The 25504-nt window shown below is 41.2% G+C and overlaps 1 protein-coding gene across 4 annotated transcripts in view; it reads right to left on the reverse strand.

Annotated features, from left to right (window-relative positions):
- LOC143347605 (uncharacterized) overlaps positions 1 to 25504 on the reverse strand; it is a 124381-nt gene that overhangs the window by 17148 nt on the left and 81729 nt on the right. For 2 of the 4 annotated variants that reach the window (XR_013080641.1, XR_013080640.1), the window contains exons 10-13: positions 24544 to 24896; positions 22663 to 22973; positions 10868 to 10930; positions 2894 to 3319 (exon numbers count right to left, since the gene is read on the reverse strand). Coding sequence is in view for 2 of the 4 variants with exons in the window: in XM_076776935.1 (XP_076633050.1) it covers positions 3231 to 3319; positions 10868 to 10930; positions 22663 to 22973; positions 24544 to 24896 (816 nt within the window). In the remaining 2 variants the exon portion in view is untranslated. Of the gene's footprint in view, positions 1 to 676; positions 3320 to 10867; positions 10931 to 22662; positions 22974 to 24543; positions 24897 to 25504 lie in introns of those variants that run through there. The other 2 variants (XM_076776936.1, XM_076776935.1) reach the window with 2 other exon arrangements.

Below are 25504 nucleotides of genomic sequence, written 5' to 3' on the forward strand. Positions count from 1 at the left end.
ACCACGAGAAAGAAAGAAATCGGGAAGACTGTTCGCGATGGGTGCGTGTTTTAGGTGTTGCGCGTAAAAATGAGATACCACCTTCGGCGAATGTTGCTTTACGAACGTTCGTTTAATTGGCATTAAATTTTAGTAGCATTAATGTTTATTAAACTACCTTTAACTAAGAGTCTTATCAGGTAGATGTCGCGTACCAACGGATGTACGACAAAGCGGACCAAATTCTCGTGGCTCCGTAGCTCTCGTTGCGCGGCGTTGGCCGCCATTACCTCTCGAATGCCCATTCTCGCCGTCCCGATGCCATCTTCGATCGAACGATGATCGCGGAACAACTCGTCTATCCTTTTTCGCGTTCTTTTACGTATCACCACGCAATCGTTATTTACAGGACTCACTGTACACACGCTGTAGCAAGACCATAACGCGCGCTACACCATAATAAAATCGCAATTGGAATAAAGCAACGATCGCGTTTACGCGAAACTATCTTCTGCGATCGACCGACGTTCCTCGTTCTTATTTTCATCCGCCTACCGTACAGTTTTCCGTCGACTTCTAAACGCGTAAACTACACCGGTATTCCCAGCTTCTATGCAACAAATTCTGTCCTCGTTTGTGTATTAGGTTGGTCCATACGTTCCGTGCTGTTTTCATTTTATATTCAACGTAACTCATTTATCTATTGACTATATATTATACGCACAAGTTGCTTTTAGACACAGTTTCGTCCGGAAAATATTAAGAGGTAGTAAAAAAATATGTAAATTTTGATTTTCATCGATGGCTGATTTAGTTTGTTATCTCGTATCCTCTATTATTTATTCTTGGTCCAAAACACAAAAGATCGATGCCTGTAAAGCCGTCTCCGACTCCGTGCGTGTAACCGGTACCAATATCGTTGCACTTAAGCGGGGAATACTGTTCCCCGTCGGATGCGAACGGAGAAAGTGAATGGAAAGAATCGAACGAACGAGACCGAAAATCGCTCGTATGCGTTGTCGATCGATTCGCGGTAGAAAAATTGTGAAAAAGGGGGGAGGGGGAAAAAACGAGAAACGTTTGTCCGACTCGTCGCTAAACGTGCACGAGCACGTACTGGTCCGACGGACCGTAGAATATCGCAATTATAGATCGGTCAATCTATCTAACGAACAGCAAGAAACGATAAATATATTTCTGTACAGGTCGAGCTCGACACGCCGCGAGACAGTCTTTGGCATTCAAGCGACTCTCCGTACGATCGACTTTGTCAAAAATCCGAGGAGAACGTGCTACGTCGAATCCAAAATTATTCTAAATATAACTTTGTAGTTTACCGTTATTATCGCCACCATTCGTTATATTATTAGCTATATGATCTCAGTTGTCTATATATATTATTAATAATAATACCGATTACCAATAATAGTAATTAATTCATTCGTTAATTCGTAATAATAGTTGTTATCGTTTCGTAATGATAATTCGTTATCGTGCGCACGTATTGGCGTGTAACTGCGTTTCTGCGTACGTATATAATGCTTCTGGTAGTAGTACCACGGTATCGATAATGATGATAATAATGATCGTAATAACAACAACAACGGTACTGATGATGATGATAATAAATAATAATAAATAATAATAATGATGATGACGACAGTAGAGATAGTGATAATAGCGATAGGGGATGTAAGAAAAATAATATTCTCCGTAATAGCGGTACTGGTACTAGTAACATGCATTAGGTTGTGCAACAAGTCCGTTCATAATCGGCCATACTAAAGAAACGACCATCGGCTCGTGTTCCCCAAAAATGTTGTTTTCCGCCACGATCGTGTCTCGAATAATGCGACAAAAATTATTGCAATTTGGTCGTTTCATTATCTGATCTTCGACTATCCGATTTTTAACTATTTCGTTCATTGTAAAATTTTAAAATAAATAAATTTACATACGTCTGAATTTTTTATTAAGAAGAAACCAAGTTCCATAAAACATTACCAGTAACGAGACTCATGACACAACCTAATAGTTCCGACGATGATGATAATAGTAATAATAATACGAAGAAGTATATTACTATCGGTAATAATAATAGCAATAATAATAATTATAATAGTAACAACAACAATAACAGCGCTGGCGTAATGAAAATAATATGAATACAGTAACGCGTTAACGTTTCCGGGAAATTACAATTCTATCGATAATAATTTTTTTTTTTTTTTTTTTGTTCGTCGCGATTGCATTCGCGCGCGCGCATTTTTTACGTGTTTCCTACGCCCTTCTCCCCGTTGCTGGTGTCGTCACACGCCGCCTAACGCAAGTGTATATGAAATATTCCAATACTTTGAATACAGGATATTTTATATTTTATTACTCACTCTCTAGAACGTATTTCGTCGCGCGTTAAATACAAAAATCAATACGAAAAGGAAACGCTTAGAGCTCGGGTGCTCGCGATCGCGTCGGTCGGTCGGGAATCGATCGATCGATCGACCGGCCGCGACCGCCGTCAAGAAAGCCGATTATTGCATTTTCTATTCATTTTTTTTTTTTCCCCTTCTTCCATGTTTTGGCGTTGCTAAATCGAGTAGCCGCCCGTTCCAATCGACTGATCTAACCTTCCACGTTCCGATGAGATTAGTTACGAGCCTGACCGGTGACTCTCGACAAAGCAAAAGCTCCGTTGAATCGAGACCCGGTCGAGCCTCGGAGCCGAGGGAAAAGAAAAACGTACGAAAGTCTCGATGCTTGGCGCTCGACGCGAACGTTCATCGAGCATTCGCCGAGCAGCGAACACCGTTCGCCGCGAAATCAAGCGGAAACTAGGAGTATGGGTGATTAAAGAAACGTAAACGAAGAGAAAGGTGAAACGAAGTGAAACGTAAAATAGGCAAAAATGATTTACCCCACGGGCTCTGTCGTACTTGTTGCTTGGACTCGGGGTCGCCGCCGTCGTCGTCGTCGTCGTCGTCGTCGTTGTCCCCGTCGTGATTGCCGATCTGGCGGACTAAAAAGGTCGACGAGATTGGACGAAGGAACGCGAGCGAACGCTGTTTGCCCTGCCGTCTGCCGGTTGTTCCTGGTTCCGTCTCGAACCTGACACACCTGGGGCTTTACTGGACGATGCAGCAGTAATTGCTGTTCGCCAGAGCGCTCGTAGCGATGCGTTGCTGCCGACAAGGGTGCTGTTGTCTCGGCGCGTGTCTCTGTCGTTGGTGGCGCATCACCCTACCACACCTGGGCTATTGGTTTTCCAGCGAGTAATGGCGCGACCTCTTCCAGAAACCCTTGAAGAATCCTTTCTTCTTCGGCGCGTCCCCGCATTCGGCCGCTGAAACCGATAAAAGTCACCAAATTCTTTTTAAGGGGGGGAAACCACTTTGACAGATTCAAAGTCGAAATTTCTATCTCTTTTCGATGCTCGGGGTTTTCAAAATGGCCCCTTAAAATATTAAACTAACATTTGCAAAAATTACGAAGTTACGGAAGATTTAGTAGATGTCAAACTATAGAGAAGTTTGCATTTTTATGGGCTTTTGGGGGGCCAAGCATGCAGGGGTAAGACCTCGGTAAAGCCCATACGAGAGCCATCAATTTCGGTTCTTCAATTTCGATGAAACTTTCAGGACACATAGCAGGGTATCCTCCTCTTTATAAATCACACACTGGGGGGTAGATATTCGAAATTTTTCGTGTTATTTGCGTTTGAAAAACTCTGTGACGACGTTATTGTTACTTTACTGTTGCTACTTTGCACTTCTTTTTTTTTACTTTCTCACTTTATTACTGTTACTTTATAGAGTGTTCGAGGAATGTAAATACTTAAGAAGTTGAATCTGTGGACTAAAGTAATGAGAAAGTGCCCTATACGTCTTACTTTTCGAGTTGTGGATGAATAAAGAAAATTGCCTCAACGCCAGGGGTTGAAAATAGCTATAATATCAGTTTCAGTTCTTGAAACTGTTTTTCACTCTTTTGATGTATAATTTTGTCCGTGACAAAGAATAAAGCAATTAATCAACGAGCGTAGTTAATATAAACGTAAAGCTTATTTACTTAATTTACAACGTTTCTCGTAAAATAAATCTCGAACGACGCCGACGTCTAATTTTGTCATTGCTTTAATATTCGGCCACTTGGGTGCACGGCACTTTGCAGGGCTTCTAATATCAATTTTATATGAACGTCACGTATGTTTAGAAACACAGAGCTCGACGTATGCCTCGCGACAATAGCTTTGTTTCAGTACTTTACAAATTGCAAAGATGGCAAAAACCAAAAATACTTGGAAATAAAATATAATAAATTTGGCAACGAATTAGCCAATAGTAAAAATAAAAAAAGAATTAACCCTAGGTTCTCGACCGTGTTTCTGACGGCGTCTGAGGAACGTATTCTCGATACAGCAAGATTTAAGCAAAACGCGAGAAAAAAGATTAATCGATCTTCTCGACTGTCCGAATGCGAATACCCGTTTAAACTACAGTCATCTTAGTCATTAAACCGTCGAAGCTACACCAAGGGCTGTCACGTATTTCAGCCACGTTTTTACTCTCGCTATATGTTAATAGGGGAAGCGTTGGCAATTGTCTGCTGCCTGCATAATAATCGACGGTCTTTCCGGCCACTTCGAATCGACGGACGTCGGTGCCACGATCGACGGCGTCGCGATCCATGCCCGATTCGATGAAATTGCCTTCCGCCCGGTTCGGATCGTTCCTTTGCGTGGCGATGGACTCTTTTACACGTCGAAGACGACCAGCGTAACCCTTCGAGTGCTCCTAGCGCCGTGCATGCGATCAGCGAAAAAAAAACGACCAATCGAGCGATCGAGGCTCGCGTTACAGGAGGTTTATCCGCACGTTTCATCTGCTGTCTTTCACGCGAACGTTTTTCTAAAGAAGTTTTCAAAGATTTGCATCGTTGGCGTCGATCGCAACACGTACAAAACGTTTTGATTTCTTGATCGATTACTGTTGAATATTTATTTGTTAAATAAATACAACAGCAGGTTTAATCTAAGATATATTTTAAGTAGGGTATAACAGTTTTATAAAAACGGAAGTGCTGTTCACAGTTCAAGGGTTTACAGCTGACTGAGGTATACTGACCTTAGCAAGGAAGGGGGCCGCACCACTGATACAAACTTTCCATTAAAAGTATACGAATAAAATGCTTATTCTCAACAATTACGAACAGTATTATCATATTATGCGAAAGGTCCTAAAGTCTTTTGGCTTTAAGAACTGCTGAGACTATTAGAATCAACGAAATTTATACGAAGCGCCAGAACTCGTGTACAAGGACGTCAAAATCACCTCCGAATTTTCAAGTCGGTATGTCAGTCAAATTGGGTCCCGAAAGTCCATAAAGTGTACGATCTATTCGTATACCTCGTCTGTGTTCCTACTATCTTTCTACAACCAGCAAAGCAACGCCACACGATCATCCAGCCTGACCTGGTACAGAGTTGCCTAATGAAGGAGAACCAAGGAAAAAGGAAGATCAAAGAGAGAACGTCCTTGCAATGTATACTTCAAGTGAAGATGCTCGATACTCAAGTAGCTTTCTTAAGTAATGACTCTTAAAATGCACCTCAGACGTGATTCGTAAGTTGAACATTTTTTTCCCTTCCAACCGGAGGGATCCCCCTTCTATCTAGCGAAGCGTGATACTAGCTGCTTATTTCGAGGAATATCGTTAAGATCCAGTCCTTTAACTGCATTACTACCTCGATCATGTACGATTTGAGATCTTTCTCGCGAGGAAAACAGTCAGTTTCCAGTAGAACTCCATGGTGCATGGACTGTACGATCGAAACACGGTCAAGGGATTCTTTCGAAGAACGGTCCACGTTGCTCGACTATTCACGCTAGACGCCGCTTGGCCGTGACTCGGCCCTGACACGGCGACAGTATGCCAAGGCGATCGTGACGATCGTGCATCGCTTCTAACTGTTGCTGAACACGCACACCGTCCACCGGCACCTACACTCGCGCCGATCCAAGACACCGGGTACAGTATTTCACAGAGAAATTGTCGCGAGTTCTCCCCGAGAAGTTGTCACGTAATTTTTTTCACCCTCCCGTGTTAACTGTACCTCGCTGGCTCGCACTGTCCATCGTTATTGACCCCGACTCTTACGCAAGACGAGTCGCCTAACTCCCACACCTCGACACATTGCCAATCAATCGGGAAAATATCCCCCTTTGTGCCATATTGTATTGTATCTTATCGAGTACGAAAATAAATGGACAGGTATTGAAAAAAATGGCGATTAATCAAAGTAATACTATCGTTACGTAGGTACATTTTGTTTGTTAGGTATCTGTATGGCATACAGATTATTTGATAAAGAAGTGAACATATTTTTATTTTTACCGAATTGCTTTTGTATCCCGATAAAAATGCAAGATAGCAAAAAAGTGATTATCACGCTGGCTTCCGCAAAATTTTTTCTTGTGTAAACAGTTGTGTAATTTTTAGGGTGTCGGGATAGGTGACTCACCCTGCACACAAAGGTGGACGGCCGGAAAGATAACTGCGATGAAATTTGACTACCTTCTCTGAAAAAGCGACGAGCCGTGACAGCTTCTCACGGAACGCTGCGCAGGGTGTTCGGCTACTAATTGCAATTCTTTTAGGGGCGTTTCTATTAGTAAAAAGTAAGGCGAAGAAGAAAAATAACGCAACTAAAACTAAGTATATTGCGATCGAAATTTCGAAGAAAATCTTGTGCGAAAACATATGTTTCGAAACTGCTTCGTCAAGTTTTCGTTATTAAAATATATACAGGGTGTTGTGCCACCCCTGGGAAACATTTTAATGGGGGATTCTAGAGGCCAAAATAAGACGAAAATCAAGAATACCAATCTGTCGATGGAGGCTTCGTTAAAAAGTTATTAACGTTTAAAGTAAAAATTTTTCTAAAACGATTTGAAATATTTTTTTTCTGCCAAAAAATTTCAACATCTACCCGATTTTTTTTCTCGAAAGTGGGTAGGATTTCGAGGGTATGTCTAATGACCAAAAATGATTGTAATTGACCCCCACAACCGAAAATAATTTTTTAAGAATGATTTGAAAATTTTTTTTTTATCGAACAATTTCAGCACCTACCCGATTTTTTTTCTCGAAAGTGGGTAGGATTTCGAGGGTATGTCTAATGACCAAAAATGATTGTAATTGACCCCTACAACCGAAAATAATTTTTTAAGAATAATTTGAAAATTTTTTTTTTCATCGAAAAATTTCAGCACCTACCCGATTTTTTTTCTCAAAAGTGGGTAGGATTTCGAGGGTATGTGTAATGATCAAAAACAATTGTAATTGACTCCTGCAGCTGAAAATAATTTTTCCAGAACGATTTGAAATTTTTGAATTTAATTGTTAATAACTTTTTAACGAAGCCTCCATCGACAAGTTAGTATTCTTGATTTTCGTCTTATTTTGGCCTCTAGAATCCCCCATTAAAATTCTTCTCAGGGATGGTCGAACATCCTGTACAAATATTTGTTCAATGTTTAATCGATGTTGCAATATTCTCGTTATTTTACTAAAATGATAAGCGTTCGCTCTCGTACGGACGCGACGTGTCTACCATTCGTACACATAGTCAACTTTCTTTTTCCAACGCCGTCTCTCCAGACGCCATTTTTCCCTAACCTTCCTTACGCGTCTTAAGCTTCATTCTCAACAACGCTATTGCATCTAAAACTCATTCTATACTTAAAAATTAAGTGTCTTAACTCTTTACTCAACGTATATCTGAAAATTAACTAATTCTATTTCAGTTCAACGAATTGTTACCTACGTATAAATTTCGATGGTAAAAATATCTCGTCTGCCCATATATGGCAGGATTTACCATTACGATAGTAGAAAAATGAATTCTAAAGTTACGACGTCGAGGGAAATAAATTTGAATAGAATTTGTGAATGTTAACAAGGTTACGAAAATAACTACTGAAACAAATTTTAGGTTACGTAGCTTGCAATGGTCTAAAATCAAAATTTTACTGTTACAGAATATTATACAATTTTGATTTGGCAGTGAACCCTGTTGAAGAACACCGGCGGTCCCGATTCTTGGTCTTGAAACGAGGAATTACAGTACGTACATCTATTCTATCGTTCGTAGGATCGATTTTGTCTGTTCCCGTGGAATGCAGGAACGTTCGAACCTTGTAGTAACAGAGTTCGTATCGGGGTATTCGCCAAGACTAACGAACGGATGCGGAAGCGACAGATGGACGGACGGACGGAAGGAAGGAAGGAGGGAAGACAGACCCGCGGAGAGATGTAAAGCGAGTGAGAACGAGAGAACGATGCGTACGGATCAATACCAATAGCGTGCGGCTATACAATGTTTAGTAGACGCAGATACTTGGGTGTGTCTGATCTCTGCCGCGCAGCTTCCTATTGGCTATCCCGGAACTTGAACTTTCGATGTTTCCGGTATCGTAAAAACACTACCTTCCAAACGACTGCTAGTTTTCGAGTGCCCGCTTTCAAGTGAATATTTTTGCACAGGATCCGAGCGACGGGGAATCATCCCCCACCACTGTTTACATTTATTGGACGTGAACGACCCCGTGGTCTCGAGCGGTCGATGGACCCAGGCGAGAGTGATAAGATACGTACGATCGAATTTGACAATAACAAGAACAATAGACGTATTTATTTTATCGAATTTGTATCCATCGATCAGGCGACTTTTAATCTTTAATAATAGGATACAACTTTCTACCTAATTTCCAATTACTTTTAGAGGAGTTATATCGAAATTAAACGTTGAAATTTCATTCACAAATATAAAAGAAAACGAATGCAAAAGCATGGGGTAAAGAAATAAAAAACCAGATACAATTGTATATAATCAGTCTGATCTAGAATTTCATTTACTAATGGAAATTAAAATTTTTATATTTTTTACTGCATTTTCGTAACAATGTTACCAATAAATTGGAGAAGTTTTTCCGATAAAAATGAGTCTAAACACAACCTTGTTCGTAATACTTTTAATACTATGTAAAACTACCGGGGGTCGGAAAAGTATGACCGTTCGCGAGGTAAAAATGATTTGTAAACGAATCTTATGGCAAAATCACGAAATTACCGTTTCGGTATTTATAGACTATTATTATTAACGTGACGCAGCCATGCACATTCGTTAATGTATATTACTTTTAATATATGACACTATCTACCTGGATTGAAAGAAAAACTTATCCGACGTGCATTTGTACGTCCAGTGAGGCAAGAATGATTTTTAAACGAACATCATGACAGAATCACAAAATGGCTACTTTGGTATTCATAGAGTACCATTAATACGATACAGGTTCATTCGTTTACGAATTACGTTGAATCCATTTACGTGAAATGATTATAATATTCGGTAGTAGCTAGCGTTTTATCGAGGGAAAGTGTTTCGACGCGATCGACGGAACATGCTCGCGTTGTAAACAGGGTTTGATCTCTGCATCCCTGTCTCGGTAAGCGGTAGTTTCCAAAAATAATTAGGGTATATTAATAGACCCGTTAGATACAAGCACAAGGCGAGGCGGACACTAACTAAACCCTAGCGCCAATGGAGAGGGATCGGGTATTTTCGAACGCTATGACTCTATAGTTATGTTACGCGTAGCGGTGCACGCGCGTCCACTAAATTCGGTCGCGGAGACAGAGAACTTGGCAGAGAGACTGGAAGGTAAAGCGATCGTTCGTAATTAAGAACCGACGACTGACCAGGTAACCCTATAAAGCGCCATTAGACCAACATTTGGTAGCAGTCGATTAATAACAGTAACTACGACAATTATAATGATTAATCATCGATTACACAATTTCTGTTTTACACTCCAAATCCCCTATTTCCGTTTTATACCTTGCACCTTGCTATTCGAACCTCTTAGCAGCTTATGTCCGCTTACAGCTATATTTTCCTTGAAACACATGGATAATATCTTCGTCGTGAATCATCCCTCTCTATCGAAACCTAACTTCCTTTATACAAGTCTGTGCATTTTCAACGCCCACAATACTCATGTACTTTTTCATTCTTGCAATCTTTATATCGTTTTTACTTCTTTTCGTTATTCAATTAAAACAATTATTTAATACAAATTTAAAGCTTAGTTGACCATTCGAAGTCAACAAGAGGAAGGGTACGAATTTTTCTGTGACTGTGTATGAATTGTTAAAATCTGAAGCATTGGAAATGGTCAGGATCGGACTAAATCAGGATACTGAGAAAACCATCGTCGCCAAGGTCGCGCAATATGTTTCCTAGCAGCGTTGTTGCATCGCAACCTAAACCTACCGACCATACGTTCGAAGCGATTCAACTTATTCTGGTCCTTGGTCGTGGGTCGTCGTTGACAATATTTCGACCGTTTCTTAACGCCAGCTTGGCCAACCGAAGTTTATAAATATCCATTAGCTGTGTCTCCCTCCTGGAAACCGAGTCCTTCCAAGCTACCGCGCGACAGTTGGTTCGAACCGAGTACGAAACGAGGCGAGAACTTGCTCAACACCCGGTGTACGTCGGCGATATTCACGCACGACTCGTCGAACCAAATTGTCGTTTACGCTAAATTTTTTACGGAGCTGTTCAAGGTCCTGATAAAACGAGACAATTTACGATGGCCGGCGAAAACATTCGAACGCTCGCTATTCAAATTTTAAACGATAAACGTATGCAAATATATTTTATATTAATATTTAATCGGGCCTCCTTAGATTATGGCTTCGATACGTACGCTGCGTACTAACTTTCGTTTTTGTTCTTTTCATTTCGCTTTCTTTCCCGTTAATTTCTCTCACTGTTTGTCTTCGTCGTTCAGATAAATAAATCGACGAATAAAAATTAACTCACCGGCGTAGGGACCGCACGGCGACGCGTTGTCCTTTCCACTTTTGCTGTCCTTGCTTCCGCTTCCTGAAACACAGCAAAAGGTTCGAATTGTGATCGTTCGTTTCACGAAACAGACGTTTCCACGGTAAAGCCGGCAAGGACGCTTCGAACGAAACAGCCAACAATGTTCTACTGGCGAGCAACGATAACGAACGCTATTAAAGTAAGCAATAAAAATGCGCCCGGTACGATATGCAAAGGTAGAACGATCGAGTCTGCGGGGCACGAACGCAACAGTTAAAAGGTTACGTACGAGTGCGCGCGAGTTCCTTTTGGTACGTTGCCAAACAAAAGATTGAACGTCTGCTGTGAACCAGGTAACTATCACGCGATTCGTCCCAACGAGCATCGTTTCGATGCAAATTACCGTGCATCTCGGTCTGGATGAAGGAAATTCTAATTCAACGAAAAGCAACCGAGAAGTTAGTCAAGTTTTTATTTTTATTTCGACTCGATCGTTCGGCAGACAGCAGTTTGACGAACAAAGCTTTAGTTTCTTTTTTGTTTTTTGTTGTTCTTTTTTCGACGGCGAAACATCAAAGATGAATAGATATAAAAAGAGACTGAACGAGAAAGAAGAGAAAGCGTTAAGTGTCAGTTTGTACAAACGCCGATAAACTGAAACGCGACAAACAGATAGAAAGAAGAATGGGCGGCGCAACGTTGGCACGTGCAATAGCAAAGAACTGGACAATGGCTTTTTCCCTCGTTCAAGATCGGTGGCGACGATAAACTTTGCCAAAGACCTTTATTATATTCCCGGCGAGTTTATTCCGCCACCAGTGACTTCCACGTTCGCGAGCCTATTTCAGGAAAGATATTAATAAACCCCATCCCGTTTCACCGGCTGGCATAGCGTAGTATGGAATGACTAAACTCGCTCCCTTTGCGAACAGAGTTTCGAATCTTCTCTAGGAATCGTACATCTTTCAAGGTTTTTTCATATTTCAGGGTAAAATCGACGTTGTTCGCTTTTAAAATGCTTGGTCGGGGGATGGAAACGAATATATACGTGGCCAGAACAAATACAACGATCCATTTAAGTTAATTTTACTTTCGTTTGTTTTCCATTAGAAATTCTGTATTTTTAAGTTTTCTTTCTTGTCGAAAAATTTTATACATTATAGTAAAATTTTTACAATATTGTACATCAGTATTACGTACAGGGTGTTCGGCCATCACTGGGAAAAATTTTAATGGGGGATTCTAGAGGTCAAAATAAGACGAAAATCAAGAGTACCAATTTATTGATGGAGGCTTCGTGAAAAAGTTATTAACAATTAAATTCAAAAATTTCAAATCGTTCTGAAAAAATTATTTTCGGTTGCAGGGGTCAATTGCAAGCATTTTTGGTCAACAGACATACCCCCGAAATCCTACCCACTTTCCAGAAAAAAATTCGAGTAAGTGCTGAAAGTTTTGGGTGAAAAAAAAAGACTTTCGAATCGTCTTGGAAAAATTATATTTAGTTGCAGGGGTCAACTGTAAGCATTTTTGGTCAACAGACATACCCCCGAAATCCTACTCAGTTTCGAGAAAAAAATTCCTCACCGGAAATATAATTTCTGGCCAGAAATGGCGGCCCAAATTTTCATGCGAATTTTTAACACGTCATAACTTCTGAACGGATTGGGCGATTTTAATGTTTAAAAAAGCAAACTACGCGTATTTTGATGAAGAATATGTAGAAATCGTAAAAATATTCGAAAAGTTGGTCCTTGACCCCGCAAAATGAGAAAAACCCCATAAAAATGGTTCAATTTTCAAACAACCATAACTCCTACAATTGTGAATATATTTCAATGAAACTTTTTTCTGAAATAGAGTTCATTGGTACCTACAAAAAAGTATTAGACAACTTTTCTGTAGGGCGTCAAACAAAATTACTAAAAATGAAAAAGGACTTTTTAAGAAAAATCGACAGGGGGTAGGTGCCTAAATTTTGCGACGACAAAAAAAATTTTTAATTAATTCTGAAAAAATTATTTTCGGTTGCGGGGGCCACATACAATCATTTTTGGTGAACAGACATACCCCCGAAATCCTGCGCACTTTCGAGAAAAAAATTCATTACCGAAAATATAATTTCAGGCTAGAAATGTCTCTCCGAAATTGCATGCGTATCTTTAAAACGTCATAACTTCTGAACGGATTGGGCAATTTTAATGTTTAAAAAAGCAAACTACGCGTATTTTGGTGGAGAATATGTAGAAATCGCAAAAATATTCGAAAAGTTGGTCCTTGACCCCGCAAAATGAGAAAAACCCCATAAAAATGGTCCAATTTTCAAACAGCCATAACTCCTACAATTGTGAATATATTTTAATGAAATTTTTTTCTGAAATAGAGTTCATTGGTACCTACAAAAAAGTATTAGACAACTTTTCTGTAGGGCGTCAAACAAAATTACTAAAAATGAAAAAGGACTTTTTAAGAAAAATCAAAGGGGGTAGGTGCCTAAATTTTTCGACGAAAAAAAAAAATTTCAAATCGTTTTAAAAAAATTATTTTTAGTTGCGGGGGTCAATTGCAAGCATTTTTGGTGAACAGACATACCCCCGAAATCCTACCCACTTTCCAGAAAAAAATTCGAGGTGTGAAATTTTTCGACGGAAAACAAAAATTTCAAATCGTTTTGAAAAAATTATTTTCGGTTGTGGGTGTCGATTACAATAATTTTTGGTGAATAGACATATCCCCGAAATCTTGCGCATTTTCGAGAAAAAAAATTCAATACAGTCGGAACTTTAAACGTTAATAACTGTTTAACGAAGCCTTCATCCACAAATTAGTATTCTTGATTTTCGTCATATTTTGGCCTCTAGAATTCCCCATTAAAATGTTTCCCAGTGGTGGCCGAACATCCTGTATATACTGATATTCATGAAACATGTAGAAAATTTGTATAAAACGAAATATAATAATCGAAGATTTTATATATTTTAGAACGCAGACAACAAAAGTTGTCTCTTGGTTTCTACGATTTCAGCCATTTTACACGTATTGAAATAAAAAGTAAGAATAGGTTCTTAAAAATAGTTTACTGATTTACTTAAAGCTTTGCATATACATATACAAGGTACACGTCCCTCTTGTTCTACTTATCCTTTAAAAAAATCACTATGGCCTACCGTCCAAGCCAAAACAAATAGATTAACTCGAAAAGAGAACAAAAAAAAATGACAGCAAACTTACGAAACAGTTACCATGTGTCTTACATAAAGAATTATATTTATCTCAAAACCAACACGTCGCGTGGGAAGATATTTTCCAGATTGTGTACCAAATTCAACGTTATAATCTTTGGAAGTTGAAGTAAAATAATCTATGATTATCATTTTTATTTTTTACTCAACGAGCAATAGATAAGAATTTTGTCCATGTTTGGTCGACAGGGGTTTTCAGTGCCAAAAAACAGAACCTTTAGTCCGACACTTGGCATCTTGGAGTCAAAGACGCTATCATTTTGGCACACTGCAGTTTTTACGAGATTGGTATAATTGTTTCGCCAAATATACGCATTCGTTTCCCGGTAACAATGGACCATCTAATACGTCATCTTTATCGATGTAGAGATTGGAACGTTGAAAACTCGTACGCGTAAAAGTCATTCTGCTCGCAACGTTTTTTTTTTCTCGCTGAACGGGAAACAATGAACGCACGACGCGCAAATATCGATGGTATTTAAGGGTGAAGAGAAAGGAAAATGAACTCCGCAAGTATTACAGAGACGTCTATGCACGAATATATCGTAATAGAACAGAAAGATTCGTTCAAACATATCCTAAATATTCGTCACATTTTTTATGCATTACTGTAAATAGTTTTTAAAGGACGTACCAGCATTTCGATTTCATTTAAACAAATAATTAAATGAAGAACAAAGGCAAGTAAATCCCGCTTTCAAGTGACAAAATTGGTGATCGGTTGAAAAAGGGATATGTAGCTATTTCAATCTCAAGCGAATGCAAAGCACTACGTGTACTATCTGACGAGGAAAGCGAATGCGAGAGAGCGAGCGAGACATTGCAACAGCGAACGTGTCTTGCATTATGTCTGTTCGACGATCGAAACTTCCAAGCTACATTTCCTTCGAAAATTAAATTTCAATTCCTATAATTTCGTTAATACTTCGAATTTCAATTTTATAACTTGGGAACATACACGGTGATTATTTAGGATAGGGGACACCTCACCGATTTCGATGATTCTTAAATACATTATAGAACTCAACATTCTGAAAAAGGTTTGCAAATAACTCAGAAACAAAAAACGTTGAGTTCTACGACATATTTAAGAATCATCGATATATCGGTGAGGTGCCCCCCATTTCTAAATAATTATCCTAAAAACTTCGAGAAAAAAAGTTGCATAGTGGAAGCTCCCCTTTCAAAAATGTTTAAAAAAAAATCGAACACGTAGTTCAAAAGCTTTCGATTAGTTTGGTGACCCACTGCAGGCTTTCTATTCAGCGCCATTGCACGACGATTGCCCTCCTCGCAGCGATTCACGAAGGGCCCGATCGATGGAATCACCGATGTGTAAAAAAAATGTGTCATCGTTTGGTTAAACGTATCGCGGCGGTGTCGACTCGTTAACGAACGAAACGAATTCGTAGAATCGAACGGAAAACGTGTCAACGACGAAGATCGGTCCGCAATGGACGGGGCATCGTGCACGATTTTGCAAAGCCAGCTCGCGCTGCACTAGGGTTTGAAGATAGCGAGAGCGGTCGAGAACAATGACGCGTGTGCTCCGACGTTCGTTGTTAGGGAGTGATTGTTCACCCTCGAATAAATCAATAAGTTCCTGGAACAACCGGTGCACGGCCTTTACAACGGTAGCCAAACCATCGTCTGAAGTTCATTTTCGAGAATTGATTGGCGATCAATCTCTCCTGGATACATTCAATTTATCGAAACGTGTCTCAATCGTTAAGGATTCCGTGCCACGACTCACAGGCGACGCACAGTGGATTACGTGGCCAAAATCCAATTTTTCAACTTTCTTTTTTTGTAAACTAGCAACACATCAAAGCTTCGAAATCTATACGTATTTATTTTTTCAGATGATCTTGTGATTGTTTTAATTACTTATTATAAAATATCAAAATATAGGTTTTTTATATTTCGATCATCTATATGCGTCATAAGCATGTTTTAAACCATAAACGAAGAGCGCAGAGTTTTTAACGATTTAAACTTTGGGAATGCTTATGAAAAAATTTTTGAAAAGTGTTACACGTCAGACTTTTTTTTTTTAAAAGAAATTATTCATTCTATAAATTACCCAGTCTCCGATGCTTTCTGCCCACTGTGTGACGCGAGGAATCTCTTTCTTCCCGCTTCTCAACGTCTTCGTCCCTTCGTAGATAAGCAACCATTTCCGTCCGCGCGATAAGTCGAGTCCAAATCGAGTTTCTTTTGTTTCGAAGATAGTTACGTTTACTGATACGAAACGATTCTCGGAATAGTACACATCCCTCTGTAACGGTCGCGTCGCGGACCCCGAGCCGGCGACCGTTAGAGAGGGACGCGTGACGCGCACGCCATCCTCGTTTTTCGTGGATCGCGCGAATACTTTTTCCTCCCCTGTGACCGTGAAAGTGAAACTCAAACGCGTCACGGAGCCATCGATTGTTCGAAACGCGAAACTGATTCGTTCGAAACGATGCTCTTTCGCTGTGAGCTGATACATCTTGCTCTAAATCAGGGCTGATGAACTTCTTACGGGCCACACAAATTTCATCCTCGGTTAACCGGATCTCCCACTATCAGCATGTTACCCACCATTCGTTCCACTGATTTTTCTGTGGGAGTCGAGGAGTCAAACGATCGTAGAGTTTGGCTTCTTTATGGCTCTGCTGGCCAAATAAATGTGGCCTGCGGGCCACCAGTTCGTCACCCCCACTCGAAACGAGAACCGTAGCACGTCGGTAAATTAATTAGAAACCCGTTTTCATAAACGAACAAAAATTAATTTCGTTAACGCGTACGTAACCATTTATTAAATTGGAGTAAAATTAATTTAAAATGTCTGAAAATCCAGAATACTTAGGACCTTTGCTCAATTTAAAAAACTCGACCGTAATCGTACTATTTACGATACGCGTACATATTTGGTTGACAAAATTATTTAGACGTTGAACGTTTTATTTGGAAATACGTAACGTTGGGAACAGCGAACGAAGCGCAATGCTGCACCGTCGCTATCGCGCGAGACGAGAGTAGGATTACGTTGTAGCGTTGCGCCAAACGCGTGACGTTGCAAAGCAAACTTCAGACCACGCGCCATTTCTTAACACGACTGCAGGTATACATAGCCATTCACAGTGAAAATCGTACAGCTTGTATCGCGAATAGTGCTGCCTCGACACGGTCGCGAGATAAGAAATTCGGTTGAAAAACAAATTATTCCGCAAACTAATAATTAGTAATTGTTCGCGTAAAAAATAAAAAGTTAAACGTTATTCTTCATCGACGAAAAAAGGAACGATTATCGTATCGTATTTCTTTAAAGAAATACTACACAATGTTTTTTTAGAACACCCGGTAAATACGCGTGTTTCAACGGTGCACGCCTATCGTCATAGTGTAACGCAATCCGGACAAAGTGCAACGACGCAGTTATAATTAGAAATATGTCGCCTAGAATGTTTGTGGCCCACGAAAAATGTTCGTTCGCTGCGTGGGCGTACGAGGCACCGAAACGACGACTTCGACTCGGACCGGATATCGTTATCGATGGACACGTCGCGACGCTAATTATAAGCCGAAACCAGTCGCAATGACGAGACTAATTACAATCCTCCGACCTCCTCGTCTCTACACCTGAATGCAGCGATTACAAACAAAAATATAATCGAAATTGGTCTCACGGATTGGTCAAACGAAGAAATTATGTGATCGAAGATGGCCCCAAACGGGAGATTCAAAACTTTTTCCTATAGGAATTTGCGCTATTCGATAATTAGTAGTAGTATCTATCGTTACACTGTAGTCAGAAATTTATTATTCACATTGTGTGTCAAGGAATTCCTTGCACAATTTCGTAGTTAGAAGTCGTTACAAAATACCATTGTGGCTCGATATTTATGCACGTCATTGTATACAGGATAACGAAGACTGGAATTTAATTGTACGATAATGGGGAGAAGAAAGTTTCCCCACTTTATGCATCGCACTGCTAATAAGGTCTATAATTTATTACATCATACGCAACCACTGACTTAATTACTGATTTTACCAGATAGATTTTCCAACAAGAACCCATAATTATTGTGCAAGAGATACGTTGTGGCACAAGGGACGTACACACGTCTAAATATACCCTAACCAGGTCTGCTATCAAACGACCGACCTTAGCAGTGATTATCATAATGCATCGAAAATGGAAGAACACATGTAGCCTGCTGGGAGTCAACCTAGAATGTTATACAGGGCGAGACGCTTAAAATAGAACACACAAATAACAAATTTACATTTGATTTAATTTTTTTATGAATACGCTACTCTTCGTTACGAAACGGTGTAGTACGGTCAGGTTTCACGGCGGAAAAGTAAACGTGATAGTATTCGTAAGAAACGATGAAACGTGTATTTTACTTGGGAAACTGAAACGTGCTACTTTACGTAACGCGCGTCGATATGAAGGTCAACTCTGTTATTCCAAATACAATATGTTTGTTTATGTATCTTATATTCGAGATTGTCAAAATACGTACAATGACTGTTCGAAGGTATTCAAGGCCGTTAAAGGTCAATTACGACTGGAGATATTAGACCGCGAGGAACAGATCGAACACTTGGGTATTTTATTTAAATACATAATGTTGACACAAGTGCTAAAATGCTGACGTTTAACATGCTCTAAAGTGATCCGATACGGAAAATACTGCACGCTGTTCGTATCCCTAAAAGCATGAACGTACCGTTTGTCTCATATTTAGGCTACATTTACCACGACTAAAAACTCTCCGGGATCATAGATTCCAGTTGTAAGAAAACGCAACCCATCCCAGCGAGACCATCAGGATTTCATAGTCGTGTCGGCGAAAGCAACGACGACGGTCGATATTTCTTTTTATCGTCCAAGACGCACGAAGCGCGAGAGAACCAGTCGAAAGGGAAAGCATGGAAGAGGGAAAATGAGAGAAGGGATACGGGCGTTGGTTCCCGTTGGAGGAAAATGATAAAACCGGGCGGCTGGGATAAGAGAATTCGTAAAGTACGGTAAACGTAGACCGGTATTTTCCAACGGGTCGTGAGACTCTCGCGGTGAACGATCGACCGTGATGCAACCGGCTTTGGTAGGGGCGGCGCGTTCGGTCGGCTGGAGGGTTGCTAGTTTGCTAGACGGACTAGCAGACGGGAGTAACGATTGCCAGGCCACCCCCTCCCGCCCTTGTGTGCGACGAGCTAGTCACCCCTTCCGGCTTCCCACGTCACTGCTCTGCTACCAACCCGCCGCGACCAAACCGACAACTTACTAACCGACCCGAAAACATCCCCTAGCTGGTCAATCGCCTTCGTCTCGTGACACAACGATACATTTCCCCTACGCCCTCGCATTCACGCACGCTCTTCCTCTCTCTCTCTCTTTCTCCAACATCTTAGCCGATTCAGCACCGTCGGTTCCGTCCCTTCGACTCCCCCTCCATCCCTCTCCCTTTCATCGTTCGTCCATTCGATCGATTATTTTTAACATCCACGCTCCGAACGTCGACTTTTCCGTTCGGGCTTTTCCTTTCGACGAGCGGCGCTCGTCCGAACGGAACGCGGGACCCGAATCGAACCGAGTCCGACCGAGTCGCGAAGAGCCATCTCGCGCTTGCGCCCTCGTCGCGTAGCGTGTGTCGCTTTCGAAGGCGTTTCGGTCCACCTTTTCCTATCGTTTATCGTCACCCTATCTTCGCGAGCGATACGACTTTCGCACTGCATTCTCGCTGTTTCGTAGGATCGGAGATCGATGGAAACACGATCAGAAAAAGTCTTAAGGACGTGCGTCGCGCTGTCGCGCGAAAGCTCATTTTTTCGCACCGATGCAGCGCCGTTCTATAAATAACCGACAGCGATAAGGCTCGACGCACAGGGTCGCGCGCGCATTGTCCTCGCGTTTCGTTCGCTCGATCGGTCGGACGAAAGAACAAAAAGAAACGCGAATGCCACGCGATAGCGTTTCTCCGATAGAACGTAGACGTAAATCGACAGCCGATCGATCTGTAAGTTGACAGTCGATCTTTATCGGCGATCAAACGTCGATGCGACGATTTCGCAAATCGAATCGAGTCTCGTCGGCGATTCCGTGAAATCCCAGGAAGCGACGGAGCAGCTAGAGCGAACGACGCTGTCTCTACGCGCGGATAAGTATTGATCCAAGCGCACGGTCGCGCCGCGCCGTCTTCTCCACCGACGCGAATCGTTTGCTCGCATAGCTTCGCGAAATTAACGGTGGTCGTTGCGAACGATCGATAAGCGTTCCTTCGGCTGGCATACGTATAGAATCGGGGAGTAAACTTTTTTTTTTTCTCGCACGACGGCTAATCGATAACGTAAACGTGTTCCTTGCACGAAAAATCGTAACGCATTCCACCGCCTAGTCTAAACGAGGATTCGGTCCTCCAATGTCGCTGGTTTTCTAGCGAACGTTCAACGTTTATCTTTCTCAGTATGTATACCGGTTCTTCGACTGCCCCGACCGCCGCGGCGGTGCGACGTTGCGCTATTCGAAAGGAGAAGAGCACCGCGCGCACATTTCGTCCGCGTTGCAAGACTCGAATAATCGATGGACGAGGGAGGGGGACGCGTTTGTCCTGTAACGACGAAAGAAATAATAGCAACTTTGTTAAAAGTCGAGAACGAAGGACTATATTTTAAGAATGCCTCGAAGGAAACTGAGAGCGACGAGATGCTCGTTCGGAGGAGGAAGCAACGGAAGCGAATGGCGGCGCGTGGAAATGTACGGAACGAGCTGCGGCGTGTAACGCGGAGGAGGTCTTGTTTCTCTATACTTCTTGCGTCGTTCGTTGAGGTTTCAAGGTCGGTTACTTCGGTGGTATGAACAAATACATAGTTGCAATAGTTGCGCCAGGTGGCGACACTGCACAGGCAAGTGGTAACACGTGGCTAGATGGAAACTGACCTTCGTTGTCGCGAGGGACCGCCACCTCTCGTAAAGATAAAACTTTTTCGTTTCTTTCGCATTGATATCTGAAAAAACCGGCCTAAAGATTCTTTCGAATACCTCTTACGCATCGTATGTTCTTTGAACGTTCGTCGCGATACGATACAAGAAAGTTCGTCGATGCATTTTCAAACGGCTCGGTACCCGTGAATCGCGACGCCATCTATTCGCAGCACTACGAACGTCGATATCATCCATTCTTTACGCGTACATGGCGACAACTACTAACGCCATTTTGAGAAATTAATATCATTTAAATTTCATGGCTTCTAGGTCTTTTGCAAGGATACTGTTTGACATTGGATTCTCGACAACTATGGCTCACGATCGCAACTCGCGATTACGGTTGCACGTAAAGAATTCTACCGGGTCCGTCTTTTGAATTTCAAATTGCTCTACAAGCTTGCCAAGCCATTTTAAAATAGCAACAGAAGACACCTCGTATAAACAAAACTAACGAGCGATAAGAGAAAAATAACTTGCGTAAATGTTTGCATAAAGGAACGTCGTAGGAAAGAAACTGATTTTCGTCTCAGGTCGGTAAAAAAATATGTTTGACAGACTGTAGCAGTTTCTTTCTTACGATTTTACGGGAAAACATCGAACAAGTCAATAGAAAACCATACAAATATTCAAACAGATCCGCTACCCAAGGAGTACGATAGCCAGAATTAATTTGGTGGCGCTCAAGTGCCACGAAAGGTCACGCAGGAAACAAGTCGGAGAAATTTTACGTGCGTTACGTTACGAGAGATTACAGGTGGTTATCCGTAAAGGTCGTTGCCGCCCGAAAACTCGATGCGGATGGTTTTTTAAATGACGACACGATAGGGGATCAGCGATTCGATTTCCACGATTGAATGACGTCATCGGCTTTGGCGACCGTTCAACCGCCATAAATGCAACGCGTGTCAGAAACGAAGGGACACGAAGCTCTATTTTGCGCTCGTATAAAATTTTACTGTTCGTTGAGAATCGTGCTTGCGTGGAAAGCGATACCCGACAAACTTAGACGGGATACTTCAGCCTCTATTGCATGAATCTTATTTTATCTTACGTAAAAATAAATTATTTCAAGGTTATTTATGTACTTATGAATTCAATAATGCTAAACGACAAGTGGCTGAATCTGCGGAGAAATTAGACGATTTTATAAGTAAACATCACACGGAAATTCTGCAACGTTTCTTCGATAAATTTCACAGAGGATTATTTTTATGGTGTTTACGATCTACCGTATTATACAATAGAGGGTTAGGGTTGACATCGAATCGGCGAAACAATTTATCGATCGTCATTTTTAAAACCGCTTCGCGGCAATGCTCGGTTCGCGAACGTGTTTGGATTGCGAAATGCCACTTCTTGGTCCACGTTTACTTCGCGTTGTTTGCAATATTTCAGTGCAATATCGTGCTCCGACAGGACCAGAAAATGTCGTTCGCAAAAACAAACATGGCTCGCTCGAAACCGAGCTGGCCTGGCGAGGCACATCGCGTCTTCCAGAGGCCGCGATCGCGATCGCGTTCGCTGTTGCGACCGCGGGCCCTCGTAATAGCGCAAATTCCAGCGCTTACCTTTCTTGATGAGCAAGCTAGTGACCCTCCGTAGCGCCTCGCGAGTGCTGGAGGCGGAGCTGTGCTTACTTTGGCCGAAGTATTTGTTCGGTGTGATGTTCGTGGGCAAAGTCAACGGTTTTCTCTGGTCCCCGGTGCCTGCTAACCGTGCGTCGTACGCGTTGTTCAACCGTTCCAAATGTTCGATCGACGCTGGACGTGGTTGATTCGCTTTCCTCGTGGGGTACCATCCGCGATTCGGGCCACCAGCCAATCTCAGCAACTCCGTACCGATTATCGCCTGCTCCAGTCCAGGATTATTTCTTCGATATCTGCTTGCACGAAATATTTCTCATTAACAAATCTACTGCCACGTCGTTTTTGCTTGACTAACATAGGGGAGCGTCTTTTAACAAAATACCAGTAACATTTTGTAAACCACATCTCTGCGTGTAACTTGCTTTAATAAATTGTATTACTTTTACTTAATAAAGCAAAAAATAACCTATAACCTATACCTATAACCAGTCCACGGTTAACTCTTTTGCTACGGCAGATACTACCAAAAGTTCCATTATATTGTATACACAGTTGAAGAATACAAGTACAAAGGAGCTAACATATCTTTTAAGTTTCCTGTTTTGGAATTTGAAATATTGTTTAAATCTCCTTTAAACGATAGACGATAGTCTTCGTAACGAGGACCCCAGTGTTTGCAGTGATTAAAAGTAAAAACTTAAGAATCTGTATTTATAGCAATGATGGCAAATGAAGAATCTTCAGTGTGCCAAAGCAGAAGGATATCATTTTGAAAAGAGATTTTAAGAATAGTACAACATAGAATATAGTTTGTAATTCTTTCTTAGACGATAAAAAACATTTCACTACATGGACCAAATAAAGCCGATCAACCTCCTATGTGCTGAGGCAGAAAACATGTTACTTATTCTATTTGTTCGATATTTGTTTCTAACTCTAAAACAAAGTGCTTATTCATAAACTTTATATAACGTTTCTTTCTTTTTTTGACATTTCTGAAGTTGCTTTTAGGAAAAGAGCAAAAAAATGTTCAATGAGAAAACAGTGTTAAACATTCTGTGTGTAACTATGGTCCCATTGTCCTTTTCTAGGAATACGTTTATCTCGTATTTAACTATTTTGATATTTCTACTCAACAATTATTATTTTGAAAATCATTCTCTAAATAAAACATTACTTCAAATAAATATATTTCGAAAATAATCGTTTATATTTGCAGATCGTCGTCCTTTGTAGCGAAAGAGTTAACTTTAACATACAGAGAACAGTCGATTGTTTATTATGGTATTTGTTTCTTTTAAGAACGTTTCCGCAGATTAATTATGATTATAATGACGTGTCGATAACGTTATAATTTACCTTTGAGAGATACTGAACCGTAGCGAAGCTAAGTACTAACACGATCACTGTCACGAGATTGAATGAACAGCAGACGCGATCGTGATTAAAGCGGGAACGCATACGACGCGACGCCATGTTCGCGCATGCGCGTGACATCATTTTCAAAGCGCCTCGATTTGAACTTTATTCCGAATGCAGTAACGTCGTTATTTTTTTTTTATTTATATATTCTCTCGTAAAATACGAATCCGTCGATGGCTAATCCATTGCTATCCTCGTTCGGATTATGCGAATTATCATTTCTCTTGCTATTTTCAACGAAATACGATCGTTGCGATCCAAGATGAGAGTCAATACTAGGTGAGGTTTTCAGATTGTTCTCCATTGCAAGTAGCTTTTCTAGGAGTCAAAGGACACGCAATATCAGTGTGTCGTGTCAGTCTCGATCAGTATCAACTGTCAGATCTCGGGTCGTTGGGACTATCAAATATTTGATCCAAGACGAGTCCTTTATGATCTTACCCAGTGGTAGCCGTGGTTGGGGCGTACCAACCAGGTTGGCGACGCGTTTGCGTCGGATTGCTCGCATGCTGCGGTGTCCTGGGGATGTCGCTTCCTCTGGCGAAAACTGGAGTTTCGGGAAGCGAGCAGGAGGTCTGCATTCCGGAACCAGTCGACACGTTACCGGTGGTTCCACTGCCACCGCTACAAGCACCGTTGCTAGTTCCGTTTCCAGCAACGCTGCCACTACAGCCGCTGCCGTTTCCACCGGTGGAGCATGGTTCCGCCGAAGGCGAGTGTCGTTTGGTGAACGGTCGTCGTCGCGATGGTCCAGGTAGATCCGTGGGAAGGGTTCGTCGTTCCACGGGTATTTGCTGCAAACGAACAAACGGTTAGATACAACAACAACGAGACGTCGATAATTATAAACGGAGAATCACAATAGTCGATTGGTAAACGATGGAAAAACGAACCATCGAGATTCGCGAAGTTTGGAACGTTCGTCATTTGTCGACGTCCTGCTGAAATGCTCGTTAAGTAAAATAATTTGGGTTAAATTGTATGACAATTTTATTCGTCGAACCTCGTTCTATCGTCCCGGTCGATACAATTCTTTTAGGTACATTTACTTTTTACTTAGCGAGAAAGTCGTTAAATATTACACAGAGTGTTTCAGAAGTGCATGTAAATGCTCGATGCGTGGCGTTATTGTTTCGAAAACGTTCAAATCGTTCGCGGAATAACTTAACTTTTAATCTTTCGTTCATAACAATAATAAAAGTAAGAATAACTTCAGGATTCTATGATAGAATTCATCTTTCTTCCCGGGAGATTAATTATCGAGCTTCTTCAACGAACGCAAATTGGACGACAAGATAACAATGCGTTACGGTCCGTTTCTCTTTAGTTGGAAGTTCTCGAAACGTCTCTTCTTGGTTACCTTGTAACCATTAATTGGACCCTTACTCTTCGTCCGTTTTAT

This window comes from Colletes latitarsis, chromosome 11, assembly GCF_051014445.1.
Source record: "Colletes latitarsis isolate SP2378_abdomen chromosome 11, iyColLati1, whole genome shotgun sequence".
NCBI lineage: Eukaryota > Metazoa > Arthropoda > Insecta > Hymenoptera > Colletidae > Colletes > Colletes latitarsis.